The 19,648-nt window shown below is 40.3% G+C and overlaps 1 protein-coding gene across 1 annotated transcript in view; it reads right to left on the bottom strand.

Annotated features, from left to right (window-relative positions):
- RHOA (ras homolog family member A) overlaps positions 1-19,648 on the bottom strand; it is a 49,832-nt gene that overhangs the window by 7,805 nt on the left and 22,379 nt on the right. Inside the window, exon 3 of the mRNA XM_037128596.2 lies at positions 1,899-2,056. Within this exon, the coding sequence (XP_036984491.1) occupies positions 1,899-2,054 (156 nt within the window). The 5' untranslated portion in view covers positions 2,055-2,056. The remainder of the gene's footprint in view (positions 1-1,898; positions 2,057-19,648) is intronic.

Consider the following 19,648-nt stretch of genomic DNA (forward strand, 5'->3'; position numbering starts at 1 on the left):
GCCGCTGACTCCACCCCTCTTACCGGTCTGGCTGAATGGTTCGTTGTTGTTGGACTTCGTACAGTTCAATTTTCTGTGTTTTGGTTGCATTTTTGTTACTAAAATTTTGTTGTCTTTAAACGTGGTTGTGCGAGGAAGCAGTGTTTCCACCTACACCTCCATCTTGGCCGGAAACCCCCTAAATTTCTTATGGGTAAAATCCCGGCTGTTCTAAAACCTCCAGCACAGATGATGTTTCAAAGAAGACAGAAGAGCCATTACTGATCCCAAAACACACACTTGTGTGTACTATCACAAGTGGAAAAGACTCTCTGAACTGATGGTCACAGACACAGAACAACTGACAGCTGCTCTCGCTGGAGGGAGTGACAGGATAAAACCAGCACTATACATCCACCAGGCATTTGAAACACCAACCTGACTCTGCTTCCCTGAAGCCACAGGGCCTTTCTGTGTATGTGCTGCAATCTAAGTTAGACAAGAAGGCTGTTATATGACAGCAGGTGCAAAGACCTCAGCACATTTCCACCCCATCTGTCAGAACCGTGCCATGTGTCTCTACACAAAACCAGTCTTCCAGGCCCACAGAAACACCTGTATCCAAGCAACCATGCAGAGAACCAAGGCTGAATTGGCAACACTCTGCAATGACAAACCACCTGTAGGATAAGACCCAGAGTTCTGTCCGTCTGGTATTTACTGGGATTTCCCCCTCCTATTCTTGACCAGAAAGGTGTCTCACAGTTTCTAATGGCACAAGAGCAACCACTGTGATCCACACTGCAACTGGATAAAAATGGGTAACAAACAGTAAAAGGAGATTTTTGAGTTCAGCGCAATTTTGAAAAGTGCTTTGGTGCTCCCAAATGCCTTCAGTTACTTTACAACGCTGATGTCATCTGTAAAATGGCTTAAACCATGTTTCAAATGAAGGCAGTGTAAGGGTTGGGTGGCTTACTCATGGTCACAGGACTATCAGGACATCCTAGAACTACGAGATTCCCTAGAATTCTGAGCAGCTAGCCTAATGGGCTTTCCATATATGGTACCACAAACAGGAGCTAAGTAACACTGGACAGGAAGGGGTAGTAGGTAAAGCAGGAAAATGAGAGGGGACAAAGGATATGGAATTATGGAAGCCAACTGGTCAGGTGCTAGCAGTACAAACGTGACTGAATGCCCAAGAGGACTGAGTGTGTGGGAGAAGAGCCTCATGCTCTAGTTTTCTCTTCAGCTGATCCATTTGCACTGGGAATTGTATTCCTCTTCAAGAGATGTACAGAATATTGGTAAGACATTATTTTGACAACAAAAGGGAACAGAAGATTGATTACAAACACACACCCAAATTCCAGAAGCACTTTGCCCCAGTCTGGCCAGTGGGCTTTCGGGACAAACTCAGGGAAACACTACCCTCCCTGCCAGTAAGATGTAAATGAACCAACTGTGGCAGCCTGTTTATGTTCAAGTCAAAAATATTTAAAAAATTAAATGCGAGGATGTCATCTAAATGACAGTGTTGATGGTACAGATCAGTGAAACTCTTTGAGTGTCAAAATATGGACCTCTCGACCTAGTAATCTCATATTTCAGCACATGAAATACTATGACAGAATGAAAAAAAGTCCATCTACACAAAGTTCATTTCAAAAATAAAAATATAGACAGACTAAGGCTTCCCTACATGAAATACATATATATGGACAAAGTGTACATGCTAGCAGTTAAAAACGAGCAAAGCTGGGCTAAGACAGTAGGACAAGAATAGATTTCTCACTCTAACTTTTCTGCTACTGTTGTACCGTGTAGTGAAGAGCCAAAAAATGCCTAGTTTCATGGGCTCTATTAAGAGCCTAACATGCGAAATTAGTAACAGCTGTTATGAAAAGTGCACTCACCTGTTTTCCATCCACTTCAATATCTGCCACATAGTTCTCAAACACTGTAGGTACATACACCTCTGGAAACTGGTCCTTGCTAAAAACGATGAGCAAGCAAGTCTTCCCACAGGCTCCATCACCAACGATCACCAATTTCTTCCGGATGGCAGCCATTACTGAAACAGGAGACAAAGTATTATCTAGATTGTACAAGAAGCCATAATAATAGCTTCAGGCTGTGACACACTTTGGTGACTATGGGGCACAAGCCTCTATTAGCATACCCAAGCACAAAATGCTAGTACATCTTTCCATTTGGCAACAAAAGGTTGTACCAAAAGCTAGATAGCCAACGTTATACTTAACGGTAATAAACCTTCTACCCAAGATCAGGAACAAGGCAAATATGTCTACTCCTGCCACTTCTATCCAATATGACATTGGAGGCAACTAGGCAAGAAAATGAAACAGAAGATATACATAATGGAAAGGAAATCAAATGTTTCAATTCACAGATGTAATAAGACCTTATAAATGGGAAATCCTATGGAATCCACTAAAAATCTTCTATAGATCAACAACAAAAGAGAAGCTTAAGTGGTGGTCTGGCTCAGGGTCTCTTTTGAGGCTGCAGTTAAGAGGTCGATTTAGTTTCAGAGTATATAAAAAGCCGAGTAATAAAAAGACAAATAATGCAATTTAAAAAACAGGCAAAGGATATGAATTGATATGATCCAGCAATCCTACTCCTAAAATACCTACCCAAGAGAAACACACAAATGTTCACAGCAGCATTCATTATCCGCCACAGTAAAAGAGTAGAAACAACCCAAACATCCAATAACTAATTAATGGATAAAGAAGATGTGGTAATATCCACAAAATAAAATATTATTCACCAATAAAGATGGGGGGGAGTACTGATACATACAACAACATGTTATTACCATGAATCAACCCTGAAAAATTTATATATAGCAAAGAAACTCGTTACAAAGAACCACATATTTTGTGCTTCTAGTTACATGAAATGTCCAGAACAGGCAAATGCAGAAACAGAAAACAGAGTAGACTAGTGGCTGCCTAGGGGAAGCAAGTAGGAGAGGAAAAGAATAGGGAATAACTTCTAAGGAAAGAGTGGGGTGTCTTTTTTTGGGATGAAATTTTCCCCAAACAACTGTGAAATGGCATACAACCCTATGAATATACTGTAGACTTTAATAATTTTTAAAAAGATTTTACTTATTTACCTTTAGAGGGGAAGGAAAGGGGAGGGGGGGAGAGGGAGAGGGGGAGAGAGGGGGGGAGAGAGAGAGAGAGAGAGAGAGATATCAATGTATGGTTGCCTCTTGTGCATCCCCCGTGGGAAACTGCCCTACAACCCAGGCATGTGCCCTGACTGGGAATCAAACCATGATCCTCTGGTTCACAGGTCCACGGTCAATCCACTGAGCTACACCAGCCAGGGGAATATACTGTAGACTTTAAATCCCCCTCAATGATATACAAGTTCTCTCTATATGGTGGAGACTACATGGTCAACCATCCCAATTCCCACTATTCCCTCTTAGAAGAGCAGTCTAATTTTTAGCTGTGCACCTGTTGTCCAGCTAAAAGACTATAGCTCTTAGCTTCCCTTACACCCACATATGGCCATGTACAAAGTTCCAGCCCATGCGACACAATCAGCAGTATATTTTGGGACTTCCAAGAAGTCTTTCTTAGTGTGAAGTTATATGCTCTTCTTCATTCCCTTCCTCCTTCCTGCTGCTTAAACTTGGAGTCGGGGCTGCTTTCTCAATAGCCATACTGGAATGTGAAAATGAGTGCCACACAATGGAGTTGGAGGAATAAAAGGTAGAAGAGCCTAATCCCAGATGATTTTGGAAGCTACAATTTCAGCCCCAGACTATCTACCTTCCACACTTCTTTCATGTGAATGAAAAAAAAAAAAAAGTAACTGATAATCAACAACACAAACAAGAAAAATATAACCAAAGATACTGAAATTGAGAACAGGTTGACAGTGACCAGAGAGGGGAGGGAATTTCAGGGGAAAAGGGTGAAGGGTTTGCAGGAACAATTACAAAGGACACATGGACAATAATGGGTGTGGGGAAAAGGCAGAAACTGCACTTGAACAGTAATAAAAAAATAACTGCACAAATGCAGGTGGTATTTTGTTACCTACAGTCAAACTAATCCTCAATAATACATACACTCAATGACAAAAACCACACTGTCTAAAGGGAATGTTTCCCAAACTGCAGTGGCTAAAACAATTCACTGGTACACTGAAGGAAACATTAGAAACTCCTTTTTATAAGTCTAGAAAACCTAAGAAATTAACTTTAAAATTTAATATATATATTAGCTCGTAAGCACAAGATTCCACAATGGAAAGGGGCTGACAGTGTTGCCATCACTCACTTGTGAGTTCTCAGCACTGTGACCTATTTCAGCGCATGTGACAAACTGTATACACAGACATTATAAAGCTTTAACCAAACCCACAATATAGTCCAGTGATTTAAAAATTTTTTTGTTTGCAAAAAAGCAGTGAATTGAGAATAATAACAATAATAATGAAAGCACAATAATAAGCATATACATAATGGGAAATGTGTTATTATACTTCCTTAAATAATAGGACGTGCAATCAAAACAGTATTATTGTATTGAGACCAGCCGTTTAAAGTACTGCCCAGAACTCGCTACACCCATTCAGCTCCTATACCCCTCCCCCCCCATTTTTGCTTGGGTTCTTTTTTTTTTCCTTAAGATTTTATTTATTTATCTTTAGAGGGGAAGGGAAGGAGAGGAGAGAAATATCAATGTATGGTTGCCTCTCATGAGTCCCCTGCTGGGAACTGGCCTGCAACCCAGGCATGTGCCCTGACTGGGAATCGAACCACGATCATGTGGTTCGCAGGCCTGTGTTCAATCCACTGAGCTACACCAGCCAGGGCTGCTTGGGATTCTTAATGGGCACTGGACCTGCCTTAAGTTTCTGCACTTGTTTCACTTTTGTTGTCTTCCAACCAGGCTCACCACAGAGCCGAGCACGTATCTTCAATTTCTTTACAACCTTGTGAAGTTTTGTACCTTAATGGTCAATGTAGTAGATATTATGTCCAAAAATAAAACAAAAAAATTTTAATGAGAAAGAAGATAGAATACCTCACTTTTAGTCCCCTATGAAATAATCCAAGGCACAGACATGAATGAATTTACCTCTTAAAAAGTCCTTCCTCTATGTTCCATCTGACTGCCAGCACCTTCAAAGGATTCGTAAGCCATTTTCTGCTTTTCTTATGCTCTTGCATTCCTGTCAAGATTTTATATACAGCCATACCTTGGTATTCGTCAGCTTCAGACCTCATCAAACCCAGTACTCATCACATTTTGATGAGAAAAAAAATGTTTCAGCACTTGGTACTTGCTCGGGACTTGTCACAAGCTCCAGAATGAATTAACAAGTGCTGATGTACTACTGAACTTTATGTATCTCTTCAGGCCTAACTTGTATTAGGGTTTGTGACCAAAGTCAATCAGGACCTTATGGGATGCAAACAAAATAATTCATCAGGAATTCCCTGGTTCAAGAAAAGGCTGCCAACTTTGAATAGTAGCCTTCCTAGGTGGCACTCTATTTTCAAGAAATAATCTCTCAATCTAATGTGGTTAAAGACATAGAAAATGAAAATGCCAAAGAGCAACCAAAAAGGCTCTAGAAAATTTTCCTTGGGGAACATTTGATCTAGGAAATGTGTAAAACAATTTAGCTTCCACTGTTGGCAAAACAGAAATTACAAGTGATTATGGGACAAAAGGAAAATGAAAGCCTGCAAATACAAGGTGATTTCTGGGATGCTGGGAATCTGACAACACAACCAGAGTTGTTAACAGGAAGTGAAAAGTACAAACATCAGAAAATACAACTTGCAATTTTTTTTCCTGAAATGACCCAGAAAATTTTTTTCTTCAGTATCTTTCCAAGAACATGGCTTGTCAGCTTGAGAAAGAAAATGACACTGAGCTCTCTCTCTGCCAGATGCACCATATCTAGGCTCCATTCAGATTCAGAAATAACTCTTCAAAGCTTTGAATAGTTTATTTTTCCAGTAATGGTCAGTTACGACATTTGCCAACAGTAACAGTACATAAATGACTGCATATTCTTTTAAAAATTCATAGTTTTCTCAAGTTCAAATTAGTGTAAGTTACTATGCCACCCTCGCTCAAGTCAAAAGGTCCTGAAAGAGCACAGAAAATACCTACTCCATTATGTTCTGCCATTATAAGACCAGTCTTTCTCCAAATCTCAAAAAACAACGTGTTCTGTCTGTGGACCAAACGTCAGCAAACTACATTAAGCAATTACTGTTAACAAAGAAAGACAACCAATATTGACATTTGTTTTCCAACTATATGCAAATAGAAATGGTGCCCAAGAAAAGCAATTGAGGGGCAGTATACAGTGTCCCATGCAATCCTACACTTAGTACTTGAAGGACACCAGAACAGGTACATAGGTAGCTCAGTGACTCTCAGGAGCCCACACCATAGTCTTCTAGGGACGGTGGGGATCTCAGCAAGCATCTCTCAGCAGCATTCCCCAAACTTTTTGGCACTAGGGCCTGGTTTTGTGGAAGACAATTTTCCCATAGATGTGGGTGGGAGGAAGACACAGACAGGAGGTAGAGCTCAGGCTCACCACTGACTGCTCACCTCCTGTTGGCTCCTAGCAGGCCAAGACTGGGGGTTGGGGACCCCTGTCTTAAAGGGTCATAGGATGCACTCAGTAAAAAGCAGTTAGTACTACCAGAGTCTTTCTGCCCAAGTCTAACTTCAGGTCCTCTAGCACCTTACAATTCATACAGTATTGCCACCTATGGGATCTTACATCCCCTTCATCTCTCTCTCTCCTACTGGCTGCGGTCTACTACAAAATGCAGGATGCTTCTATTTTATTTATTGATTTTAGAGAAACACACACATCAATTTGCTGTTCCACTTATTATGCATTCATTGGTTTATTCTTGTATGCGCCCAATCAGAGACTGAACCTGCAACCTTGGCATATCGGGACAACACTCTAACCAGATGAGTTATCCAGCCAGGACCACAGTGCCCTTTTGCCCCTATTTTAAAACAATGAATCTTCCAACATTCATGCTTTCCTCTAGTCACTTTCTTCTCTCTAGCCTGTTTCAATTAAAAAAAAAAAAAAAAAAAAGCCATTTGTAGTGCTTCATACCCACTCACTTGCTTTAGTTCTTCCAATCTGTCTTTTGCCCAAACTACTGAAACACTCCAAAGTCACCAATGAGACTACCGGCACAATACCCAGTCCTCATTCTCCTTGGTGTTTTTTTTGTTACTTCATCTCCCTCTCCTTGGAGTTTCCTAACATGTGCTGATTTCTAATTCTTCTATCTCTTCAACTACAGCCTCCACATACAATTTACTCCTTTCCAAAGCCGCCACGCCCCCATTCTCCTAATCCTATCTCCAGAGATTTCAGTTCTTCAAATACCACTACTTTCATGCATGGGACTCTCAAATCTCTGCAATCCAGTCCTTATTCTCAAACTCCTGACATACCACTACTCTGTGCTCTACTTGCACCACAAGTTCAACATCTCCCAATCATCATCCCACCTGTCAAATCTCTTCCCAGTTCCTCCTATCTTGGTAGTGAAATCAGAATTACACTCCTAACATAATAGCTCACTGTAGAAACCCTGAGGTTAATTGATTTTCTTACTTCCTTCATTCTTTACAACATGACTTCTGTCAAGTTCTGGGGAATTCTACATCTTTATAAGTCTCCACCACAACCCCTTTGCCATTCCCACAGTCATCATCCCAGGTCCTAGGTACTACTGCCTACCTGGAAAAAAAGCAAAAACCCAACTGGTCTCCTTACTTCCCCTTTATCCTCCCTGCTGCAGGCAAACTCTCCATTCCTAAGCTTCAGTCCATCACACCTTAGCTCAAAGGCCTTCAGAAGGCCCGCAATGCCAAAATTAGGGCAAGCACCCCAGTCTCACTTTCATGGTCTTCTAAAATTCTAATAGCAACTGATATTTTCTACCCACCTTCTCTCCATTCCTTATCACGTACCTGGTACCATTAACTGGCCTGTAAATCTTCCACCCCAACTCAAAGCAATGCTTTCTTGAACATTTCTTCTCTTTCCCTAGAAAATAACACTTCACCTATCCATCCAAAGCTTGTTCCAAAGCCCATTTCTCTGCCCCGGCTGGTGTGGCTCAGTGGATTGAGCACGGGCCTGCGAACCAGACAATCACGGTTCGATTCCCGGTCGGGGCACATGCCTGGGTTGCAGACCAGTTCCTTGCAGACCAATTCCCAGCAGGGGATGCATGAGAGGCAACCATGCATTGATGTTTCTCTCCCTCTCTCCTTCCCTTCCCCTCTAAAGATAAATAAATAAAATCTTAAAAAAAAAAAAAAAAGCCCATTTCTGGTCCCCCACCTTTCCACACCCCAAAATTAGATGCTGCCTCCAGGTGGGGTTTTGGACCCTCTCTTGGCCTTTATACACCTCAATTTAGCCATTTTTACCAGACAGCCTACTCTATATGAAAGAGGTAGCAATTACATTTCTTTCTGCTTGATTTACCCATTCCTGGGTATAAATTCCTTCAGAACAGGGACCCCTCTGACTCAGCCTATTCGACTTGGAGCTCCAGTCCCTTCTGCATTAATGTAACAAGGACATACTGAATGGGATCCATATGTACAGAGAGGAAAACAAAAGCCCAAAGGGGCATGTCTCCCCAAAATACAACCCCCCCAACTCCTTGGCCCTTTCTAATCTTTTCTTGGAACAATGACTATTTTTTTAAAACAAAACTTTGCAGATAGGAAACTTGCAAACAACAACAAACAAAGCAGTAAAGAATCAGAAAACGGAAATTCCAGTCAAACTACCATGGGCCAAGCACAAAAATACTGAAAAAGACTTCCGTTTGAAATACTACTTGGACCTGCATATGTGTTACACACAGTAAAGAATTTCAATGACATTCCTTGGAAAACCAGACTACCAAAGCATGTCAGTCTGAAGCTACTTTGCCTGACTTACTAGGGATGTTTTTGGAGTCTCAGTATTACAGCTTCCCTAATTTAGATCTGATATACCATACATAATATTTGCTATCTGCCTTTCAAAGCCTCCACTCTTTTTTAAAAGATTTTATTTATTTTTAGAGAGGGGAAGGGTGGGAGAAGGACAGAGAGAGAAACATCAATGTGTGGTTGCCTCTCACTCACCTCCTACTGGAGACCTGGCCCACAACCCAGGCATATGCCCTGACTGGGAATCGAACCCGTTAACCCTTTGGTTCACAGGCGGGCACTCAGTCCACTGAGCCACTCCAGCCAGGGCAAAAAAAGCCTCCAATTTTAAGTACATACTTCCTACCATCTCTGTACTGCAGCTGGATCCTTCAAAGTTGAAACCATTTCTGTAAAATGCTGCAAGAGAGCCAGGTAGCACCACAACAAAGATGTCTGTTCTTAGGTAAATGGTATACAAAGTATATCGGACCTAGCCCTGCCCTCTGATTTATGGGGCCAGGAAAATTCTCTGGAATGGAAAACACATAGTATTAGTGGCTGTGCAACCTCTCAAAATCAACCACAATGATGACAAATGAAGAAGGTGCCCCAGACTTGAATGTGGAGGCTGCCTTCCCTCTGGTGCCTTGCCTTGATAAACATTTACTATTCCACAAGCAACACAAAAGCCCACAGTCCTCCCAGTATATCTCACTCTTGAAGCTACTAATACCTGCACCTACCAAAAGGCAATATATCCTTCTAACTTTTGTGTCTAGAATGCTTGATGTTTAAGCTACAGTAATAAGGTGAACTTAATGATGCCACATGTCTTTGGCTGGTATTCAATGATCTGGTGGTTAAAGCATAAACTACAATAAAAAACTGTTACCTGTTATTTAAGGTTTTCTATTATCAAACAGAAACCTTTGTTTTATTTGTCCAAAGATTCTAAACTTACCAAAGATGGGCTCTTAATTGGAACTCAGGAGGACTGGACTGGCCTTGCCGCTGAGAAGCACAGTGTTGAGAACAAATGACAAGAGCTCACCCTTTTGGAAACCACCAACTTCCTTCCACAATAAACATCCTCCCCTGGAACAGCAGCAGGGACAGAGGGTAAGAATGCCTTTTTTTGTGATGTGCAAACCTGGTTATCATGGTCATAAGTACTCAGAGCAATGCCTTTTCAGGGTGACTTCCTCTGCTGGCAATGATGATGAAGCACTTTCCAAGGCACATGACACCTTATACTGGGTATCACAATGCACTTCCCCATACCTCTGACCGAGAACTGATTTGATCCTGAACTTCCAGAGGCAGGTTAAAATGATCACTCATTCCCATTTCACCAATGGGGAAAGAAGCTTAGTTACTAGATTTTACTGAGTGTAAGGCCAGTATGTTATTAAAATACATTAATTTTCAAGCTGAAAAACTGTTGTGGCATAAGGTACAGTTCCCATTTGCTTCTAGGGAGGTTCCTGAAATGTAACTAGTACAACAGAGACAGACAACAAAGGATTTACTCATTGCCCTAGAGGACTACAAGTCAATCATGCTCAAACTCCATTAGTCTAAATCTCTGCCAGTAAAAAGACAAACTAGGCCAAGTCTACTCAGCATACTTGTCATGAAAACCCTGTGCCCACTGACACCTGTGTAGGACATCTAACTGGTCACATGGGGTGGGGTGGCAACATGTAAAAGAGCTTTTCCATGTAAAAGAGCTGTTTTAAAAAGCTTTATTTAAATATAATTCACGCCCTGGCTGGTGTAGCTCAGTGGATTGAGCACGGGCCTGTGAACCAAAGGATCACGGTCTGATTCCCAGTCAGGGCACATGCCTGGGTTGCAGGCCAGTTCCCAGCGGGGGACACACAAGAGGCAACCATACACTGATATTTCTCTCCCTCTCCCTGTCCTTTCCCCTCTAAAGATAAATAAATAAAATCTAAAAAAAAAAAAAAAAAAGGGACCATCTTTCATAGAAAGAAAGAAAGAATAGAAAAAAGAAAAGAAAAGAAAAGAAAGAAAGAAAGAAAAGAAAAGAAAGTTCACATGCCATACAACGTACCCATTTAATAAAGTATACAATTCAGGGAATTTAATGTACAGCATAGTGATTATGGTTAATAATACTGTATTATATACTTGCAAGGAGCTAAAGTAGTCAATCTTAAATGTTCTTGCCACAAAAAATGGAATTATGTGATGCTATGCTATGGTGGTAATCATTTTGCAATATATAAGTGTATCAAATCAATGCATTGTACACAAACTTACATATGTTAAACCTCAATAAAGATGGGAAAATGTATACAATTCAATGGTTTAGGGTATACCCATTACTAATTTTTAGTAGTTATAACAACATATGATAAAATTTGCCACTTTAATGTGTATAATCATAATTTATAATAAACATATTTGGTCTTTATCCCTGTTCCTGGCACACAGCTCCTGAAACAATTGTAATTTCCTAAGTAATCTGAACAATGGGAGAAATTTTTGTTGTAATTTTTGGTCTTTTGTCCTCAGAGACCTTCAGTTCCTGAGACAGCTCCAGGATCATCAAGATGAAAAGAAGTAGTTTGTTATTTATAACAAACTGTTTTCAATCACACTTGAGCTAATAATGAAGTGACTTTTGAAATATCCCTAAAGTTGGGGGGGGGGGTTGGTTCCAGGGGAACCAATCACATGATTAGAGGGTTAGAACTTTCAGCCACCCTACCCTGGGCAGATAACAGGGTGTGGCAGTAAATTAATCACCAATGGTCAATGACTTAATCATGCCCATGTAATTAAATCTTCAAAACACCAAAAGGGAGGTTCACAGAGCTTCCAGGTTGGTGGACACGTGCAGGTGCTGAGAGTGGCACGGCCAGAGCATGCATGAATTTCAGTGCCCCTTCCCACCGATTTTGCCCCATGCATTTGGCCATTCCTGAGTTACTTAAAATATTTTTAAAGTTTATTTTAGAGAGAGGGGAAGTGAGGGAGAAAGAGAGGGAGAGAAGCATCAATGTACGAGACACATGATAGGTTGCCTCTTGCTCGCGCCCTCAGCTGGAGACTCAGCCTGCAACCCAGGCACATGCCCAACCAGAAACTGAACTTGTAATGTTTCAGTTTGTTGGCTGACAATCCACTGAGCGCGGACTTTGAACCAAAGGGTCGCCAGTTCGATTCCCAGTCAGGGCACATGCCTGGGTTGCGGACCGGGTCCCCAGCAGGGGCCACATGAGAGGCAACCACACACTGATGTTTCTGTCTTTCTCCCTCCCTTCCCCTCTGTCTAAAAATAAAAATAAAATCTTTTATAAAAAGATCTTATTTATTTATCTTTAGAGGGGAAGGGAAGGAGAGACGGAGAGAAATATCAATGTATGGTTGCCTCTCATGGGTCCCCTAGAAACTGGACTGCAACTCAGGCACGTGCCCCGACTGGGAATCGAACTGTGATCACACTCAGTCCACTGAGCTACATCAGCCAGAGCCCAAGTTATACACTTTTAAAGTGGTAGACAAAAGTAGGTTTATAGTTGTTTGTATGCAAAATAATATAATAAATAATAATGCCAGAATAATCTCTAAATGAAATTACTTTTAGGCAAATTAGCAAACAAAAAAAATTAACTATGGCTTGAATATTCACAACTATAAACCTACTTTTGTCCATTTGTGTATAATGAATTGGTAATCAAGTAAGTAGAATATTTCCCCCAGTTCTGTCAGCTGCTCTAGCAATTTAATCTCACTCTAGGAGTGAGTGAGAGTTGTGGACCTGGGATTTATATCCAGTTGGTGAGAAGCACAAGTAATCAATATGGGCTTGCAATGGGCATGTGAAGTGGGCAGTTGTGGAGCAATCTTAGTGCTTAACTTGTGGGATGCTAACTCCAGGCAGACAGTATCAGAATTGCTTGGTGTGGGAAACTGTCCCCCTTGGTTGGTAACCAGAAGTGTCAGAAGTGAAACAGTGTTGTAGTAGAGTATTTAGAGTAAAACAGAACAATGGCCAGATGACTCAGTTGGTTGGAGTACCATCCAGGTACACCAGGGTTGTGGATTTGGTCCCCAGTTGGGGTGCATGCAAGAGTTAACCAGTGAATGAATGGGTGAGTAGGATGGCGGATAGATATTTCTTTCTCAAATCGGCAAGTTAAAAAAATAAAAAGTAAAGGAGAACAGGTGTTTTTCCTTTACAACAATTTAGTGGAATTAAATACACAGCGTCTTTACAATGTTAGGCAATCATCACCCACTATCTTACCACACCAAGGAAATGCTGTAACCATCAAGTAGTAACTCTCCATTCGCCTCTTCCCTTAGCTCCTGGTTAACTCTAATCTACTTTCAGTCTGCGAATTTGTCTATTCTACATACCTCAGATACATGAAATCACACAGTATTTGTCATTTTCTGTTGGTTTATTTTAATCCGCATAGTCGTCAAGGTTCATCATGTTGTAGCATTTATCAAATTATATTCCTTTTTATGGCTGCAAAATATTCCGTTGAATGGACAGACCACATTTTGTTTGTCTATTCATCTGTTCAATGACACTTGGGGTTGCTTCTACTTTTGGCTATTGTAATAATGCTGCAATGAACACTGGAATACAATTGTCTGTTCAAGTCTGTGCTTTCAATCCCTTAAGATATATACACAGACATACCTCATTTAATTGCACTTTGCAGTCAGAGTTTTTCAAACTGAAGGTAAGAACCTTTACCAACAAAAAGATTACGGATCACTGAAGTGTTAGATTTTTTTAAAGCAATAATTGCCAGAATGTTTTCCACAGAAGCTGCACCATTTTACATCCCCACCAGCTATTAAAAAAGTTCTAATTATTCCACATCCTTGCCAACAATTGTTATTTTCCATTAAAAAAAAAAAGCCATTCAAGTGGGTGTGAAGTGGTATTTCATGTGGTTTTGACCTGCAATTTCCTAATGACTAATGTTGTTGGGCATCTTTTCATGTGCTTTTTGGCCACTGTACTACCTTCTTTAGAGAAATGTCTACTTGAATCCACTGCCCATTTTCTTAAAATTTTTTATTTATTGATTTTTAGAGGGGGGGAGATAAAAACTGATCTTTAATTTTTTGTTCCAATTACTGATGCAGTCACTGGCTGATTCCTGTATGTGCCCTGACTGGGGATCAAAGCTGCAATGTGGGTACATCAGGGAAATGTTCTAACCAACTGAGCTACTGGGCCAGGGCCTCACTGCCCATTCATGAACTGGATTGTTTCCTTTCATCTTCTTGATTTCTCAACAATATCCTTTGAATCACAAAAGTCTTTAATTTTCATGAAGTCTAATTTACTTTATTTTTCCTAGGTTGCTGATAATTCTGGTGCCGTACAATTGCCAAAATGGCAAAAGAAATCAATGCCAAATCCAAGGTTATGAAAAGCTTATGCCCTTTTAAAAAAGAGATGTAGAATTTCAAGTCTCTTTTTTTAAAAAAAGATTTTTAAAAATTTTAAAAGATTTTACTTATTTATTTTTAGAGGGGAAGGGAGAGAAACATCAGTGTGTGGTTGCCTCTCATGTACCCCCTACTGAGGACCTGGCCTGCAACCCAGGCATATGCCCCGACTGGGAATATAACTGGTGACCCTTTGGTTCGCACGCAGGCCAGCACTCAATCCACAGAACCACACCAGCCAGGGCTTTTTTTTTTTTTTTTTTTAAGAGAGAGAATAAAGGAGGGAGAAAGAGGGAGAGAAACACCAATGTGTGAGAGAAACAATGATGGGTTGCCTCTTGCACGCCCCGCAAGTGGAGACCTCACCTGGAATCAGAGAGGTGACCTTTTGGTTTGCAGACTGGTACCAAACCCACTAAGCCACAATATCCAGGGCTCAACGTTTTTTGTTGTTGTTTTTGTTTTTTAATTTATTGGTTTTAGAGAGAGAAGGGAAGTGGGGGAGAGAGAGAAAGAAAAACGCTGATTTGTTGTTCCACTTATTTATGCAGTTATTTGTTGCTTCTTGTATGTGCCCTGACAGGGGAATAGAACCCACAGCCTTGGTGTATCAGGTAGATGCTCTAACCAGCTACCCAGCCAGAGCCTAAGAATTTTAAGTTTTTTTAAAATATATTTTGACTTATTTTTTCTATGTGAGGTTAAGGGTCCAATTTCATTATTTCATGTGGAAAACTAGTCATCCCAACATTATTTGCTGAAGACTATCCTTTCCCCATTGAACAGTCTTACCAACTTTGTTGGGGGTGTAGGGGAGAGGAAGGACCCTACATATAAGGACTCAATTCTCAGTTTTATTCTATTGATCAGTATGTCTGTCTTCATGCCAGTACCACACTATAGTAAGTTTTGATATCAGAAGGTCTGAGTCCTCCAACTGTGTTCTGTTTCAAGACTGTTTTGGCTATTCTGGGTCCCTTCTGCATATGAGTCTATTCTGCATATGAGTTTTAGGAGTAGCATGTTCATTCCTCCAAAGACAACTGCTAGAATTCTGATAAGGACTGTATTGAATTTATAAATCAAATTGATAAGTACAATCTTAAAAGTCTTCTGATTCATGAACACGAATGTCTTTCCATTTACTTAGGTCATCTTTCATTTTTTGCAATCTTTTCCCTCAACTTCCTTTCTGCTTTTTTATACCTAGAACCATGGACATTTAGTTAAAAGGTAGAGAAGGCATATCTGCCACCTTAATGCAGAAAACAACAGAAAAAATGCCAAAATAGCACATATAAATAATTCTGTCTCAAACTTTTTACTTTATATTAACATTTAATCCTCACACCTGCACTATTAGAACCTAATATCCTCATTATACAGATAAGGAAACTGAAGCACCGAAAGACTAACTTGTCCACGCTCACACAGCTAGGCCATAAGGGGTAGATTTGGGCACTGCACTAATAATAAATGATAAGCAATCTGTTCCAGAACCCAAGTTCTACTCCACTGTCTTGCCTGCCTCCCTGTAGCTTTTAGTGCCCTTCTCTCCTTCACCTACCAAGCAAACCTTGGTGACATTGTAAAAGATCAATTAATTAATGTGTAACTTAGGGTGATTGATTACTCTGAATTATTTCTCCTTAACTACTTGAATTTTTGGTGTAGTTGACCAAAAGTCTTGTGGTTTAAAAACCGTTATATTTTACACTTTTCCCAGTTTGTTTTCTAGACTTTTATGTTTTTTTTAACATTCTTTTTAGAATATCATTTACATACCAAAGGAAGAGAAGGCCAAATGTCAAGTATGTTTGCTGTGAAGTCTTCAACTCTTGGTGCTAGTGTGTCTTAAGTCTATTTACTCTCCCTGAGATGCAGATGATGTCAAGCAAAGGGTTGAGGCGTTCTGAGTTTCAGAAAGCTCTGCTACAGAAAGACTGATAGGCAGTGGTCAGCCCTTTTCATACTACTTTTAGAAGTCTAATAATTTCTTATAGTGACTGCAGACTATTTATTCTCCTGCCTGCTCTGCTTATCTAGTTACACAGTTTGGAAGTGTTCTGTGCCTGCACCTGGATAGGTAAACCACAGCTACACATCAGCATTAAATTCTCTACATTTCACATAGCAGTAGTTGGTGATTTCCTTGTGTTTATGTGACCATACTGTTGACTCACACTTGCCTGAATAGCTTCCAAAAGGCTTTTTTGAACTGTTCACCGCAGTTATTCATTTAGCCTAGAGTTCAGTTATACAATACTCTTTTTTTTTAAAGAGTTATTTATTTATCTTTATAGGGGAAGGGAAGGAAAGAGGGAGAGAAATATCAATGTATGGTTGCCTCTAGTGCATCCCCTGCAGGGAACTGACCTGCAGGGAACCTGACTGCAACCCAGGCATGTGCCCTGACTGGGAATCGAACTGAGATCCTCTGGTTCACAGGCCCGTGATCAATCCAGTGAGCTACACCAGCCAGGGCTCAGTTATACAATATTCTAAGGTATTCCTAGATTAAATTGGATTGGAAATTAAAAATAACAGCTTAAGCCCTGGCCGGGTGGGTCAGTTGGTCAGAGTGTCAAAAAGTGTCATGCCGTGCACCAAAAAGTTGTGGGTTCAATCCCTGGTCAGGGCGTGTATGGAAGGCAACTGATCAGTATTTCTCTCACACATAGATGTTTCTCTCTCTCTCTCCCCTCTCACCTTCTCTTGATCTCTCTAAAACATACCCTCTGGGTAGGATTAAAAATGTGTACATAGATATTAATTTAAAAATTATAACTCCAATTACTGTATGACCCAGCAATTCCACCTCTAAGAATATACCTAAAAGAAATGAAAGCAGGGTCTTGAAGAGGTATCTGTACATCCATGTTCACAGCAGCACTGCTCACAATAGCCAAAACATGGAAGCAACCCAAGTCCCCATCAACTGGTAAATGGATACACAAAAAGTGATACAATGAAATATTATTCAGCTTTAAAAAGGACAAAAATTCTGTGATATGCTTTAACATGAATGAATCTTGAGGACATTCTGCTAACTGAAATAAGCCAGTCACAAAAAGACAAATATTATATGATTTCACTATATGAGTTACCCATAGTCAAAACCATACAGAAAGCAGAGCAGCGGTTGCCAGGGGTTCGGGAGGAGGGGAGAATGGTGTTATTGTTTAATGGGTATAGAGTTTTAGATTTCCAAGATGAAAAGAAGGCATCAAGGGAGAAAAACTGGGACTATAATAGCAGAATCAATAAAATATAATTTAAAAAGATGAAGAGTTATGGGGGTAGATGGTAGTGTTAGTTGTACAACAATATGAATCTATTTAGTAACATTAAACTGTACCCTTAAAAATGACAATGGTAATTTTTTGTTATGCATACTTCAACTAAACTTTTAAGTAAGTTAGTTGACCCAAGTCTGCACTCCACACAGATTTACAATACCCATGCAAATCAGTTCTATAAAGGAAAAGGAGGCTTCCCTTCGTTTTCTGCCAGGCGCCTACATGCCATTTATATTGTCCACAGGCTATCAGAGGTAATCAGCCTGACAGCCCATGTTGGGATATACTCTAGGCTTTAGGTATCTAAAAGGTCCGAGGTAAAGGTGTTGCATGTTCACAGCTTGAAACAGTGATCATGCAACAAGAAAATATAGGTGAAACTAAAACTGGACTGGAAACAAACATAGCCTCACTTTGGGCTCAGGATTTCAAGGAAAATTTACAAATTTTAATGGTGGCATAGAGAAACTAAAAAGAATTCCTTCAAGAAAGGTTAAGAGAAGTTATGGTTATTAATATGAAGAGATAATCAAAGGGAAAAACAGGGAATCAAAGTGAGAAATTTACTTAATAGAGAACAGTGAAGTAACCATCCAACAGTTCTTCAAAGAGCCCAGAGTGATAAGCGTAGCCAACAAGACGCTGCAAACACCATTGTAATTTGGCATTAAAAAACAACAACAATTTAGCCTGGCGTTAGTTGGCTGCAGTGTTGTCCTGTACACCAAAAGGATGTGAGTTCGATTCCTAGTCAGAGCACACATCTAAGTTGTGAATTTGATTCCCAGTCAGGGTGTATTATGGGAGGCAACTGATAGATGTTTCTTTCTCCACAATTTCCTCTCTCTCTAAAATCAATGAAATATTCTTGGGTGAAGTTAAAAACAGCTTAACTACAGTTTATATGGAACAAAGACAAACAAAAAGCTGCTTAAACTTGGGTACCCACAGGATTCATGAGATATTTCAAATACGACATATCCAGCACCTACAGTCTTTTTTTATATCACACGTCAATAACTATGTAACACTCTATATCGAGTTGGCTTTACCAAGCAATTAAATTAATGTAACAACTTCATCTGGAGTTAGGTAAGAATGGGAGAATACAAAAGTCAGCTCAAAAATCAAAGTGTAAAAATGGAAACCCGGATCATAAAGCCTTCTACAAGCATACCTTCTGGATTTCAAGAACTGCACTGCAGAGTGATATTTCCCAACTTCCTTCTCTGAGAATAAAGGTCATCTCCAAGCCTCCAGCGTAAAGGGTCCAATGCACTCTATACCTATTCCATTATCATTTGTACCACAATATAGTTTTATAAAAAGTAAAGGCATTCTTGGTCCTAGACATGTCTTCCTTATATCTTGGAAGCCTCCCAGCCTCTTTGTCTGTCTAGCAAATATTTACCTTTCAAGATGACAAGTCACTTTTTTCTGATCTCCTCTTCCATTTCCTTTTCCCTCCCCATACAACCACTTTTAATACCCTCACCCCTATTTATTACTTCTACTTAATCATTCCTATTTATTATTTTCATTATTATTTTTTAAAGATTATATTTATTGATTTTTAGAGAGAGGGGAAGAGAAGGAGAGAAGTATCAGTGTGTGGCTGCCTTTCGTGTGCCCAATACTGGGGACCTGGCCTGCAACCCAGGAATGTGCCCCGACTGGGAATCTAGCTGGCAACCCTTTGGTTCACAGGCCCGCACTCAATCCACTGAGCCATACCAGCCAGGGCTCATTCCTATTTATTTTTTAAAGATTTTATTTATTTATTTGTACACAGAGGGGAAGGGTGGGAGAGAAGGAGAGAAACATCAATGTGTGGTTGCCTCTTATGTGCCCCCTACTGGGGATCTCGCCAGCAACCCAAGTATGTGCCCTAGACTGGGAATTGAACCAGTCTTGGGCACATACCTTTGT

This window comes from Artibeus jamaicensis, unplaced genomic scaffold (assembly GCF_021234435.1).
Source record: "Artibeus jamaicensis isolate MK-2021 breed Jamaican fruit bat unplaced genomic scaffold, CSHL_Jam_final contig_519, whole genome shotgun sequence".
Classification (NCBI taxonomy): Eukaryota; Metazoa; Chordata; class Mammalia; order Chiroptera; family Phyllostomidae; genus Artibeus; species Artibeus jamaicensis.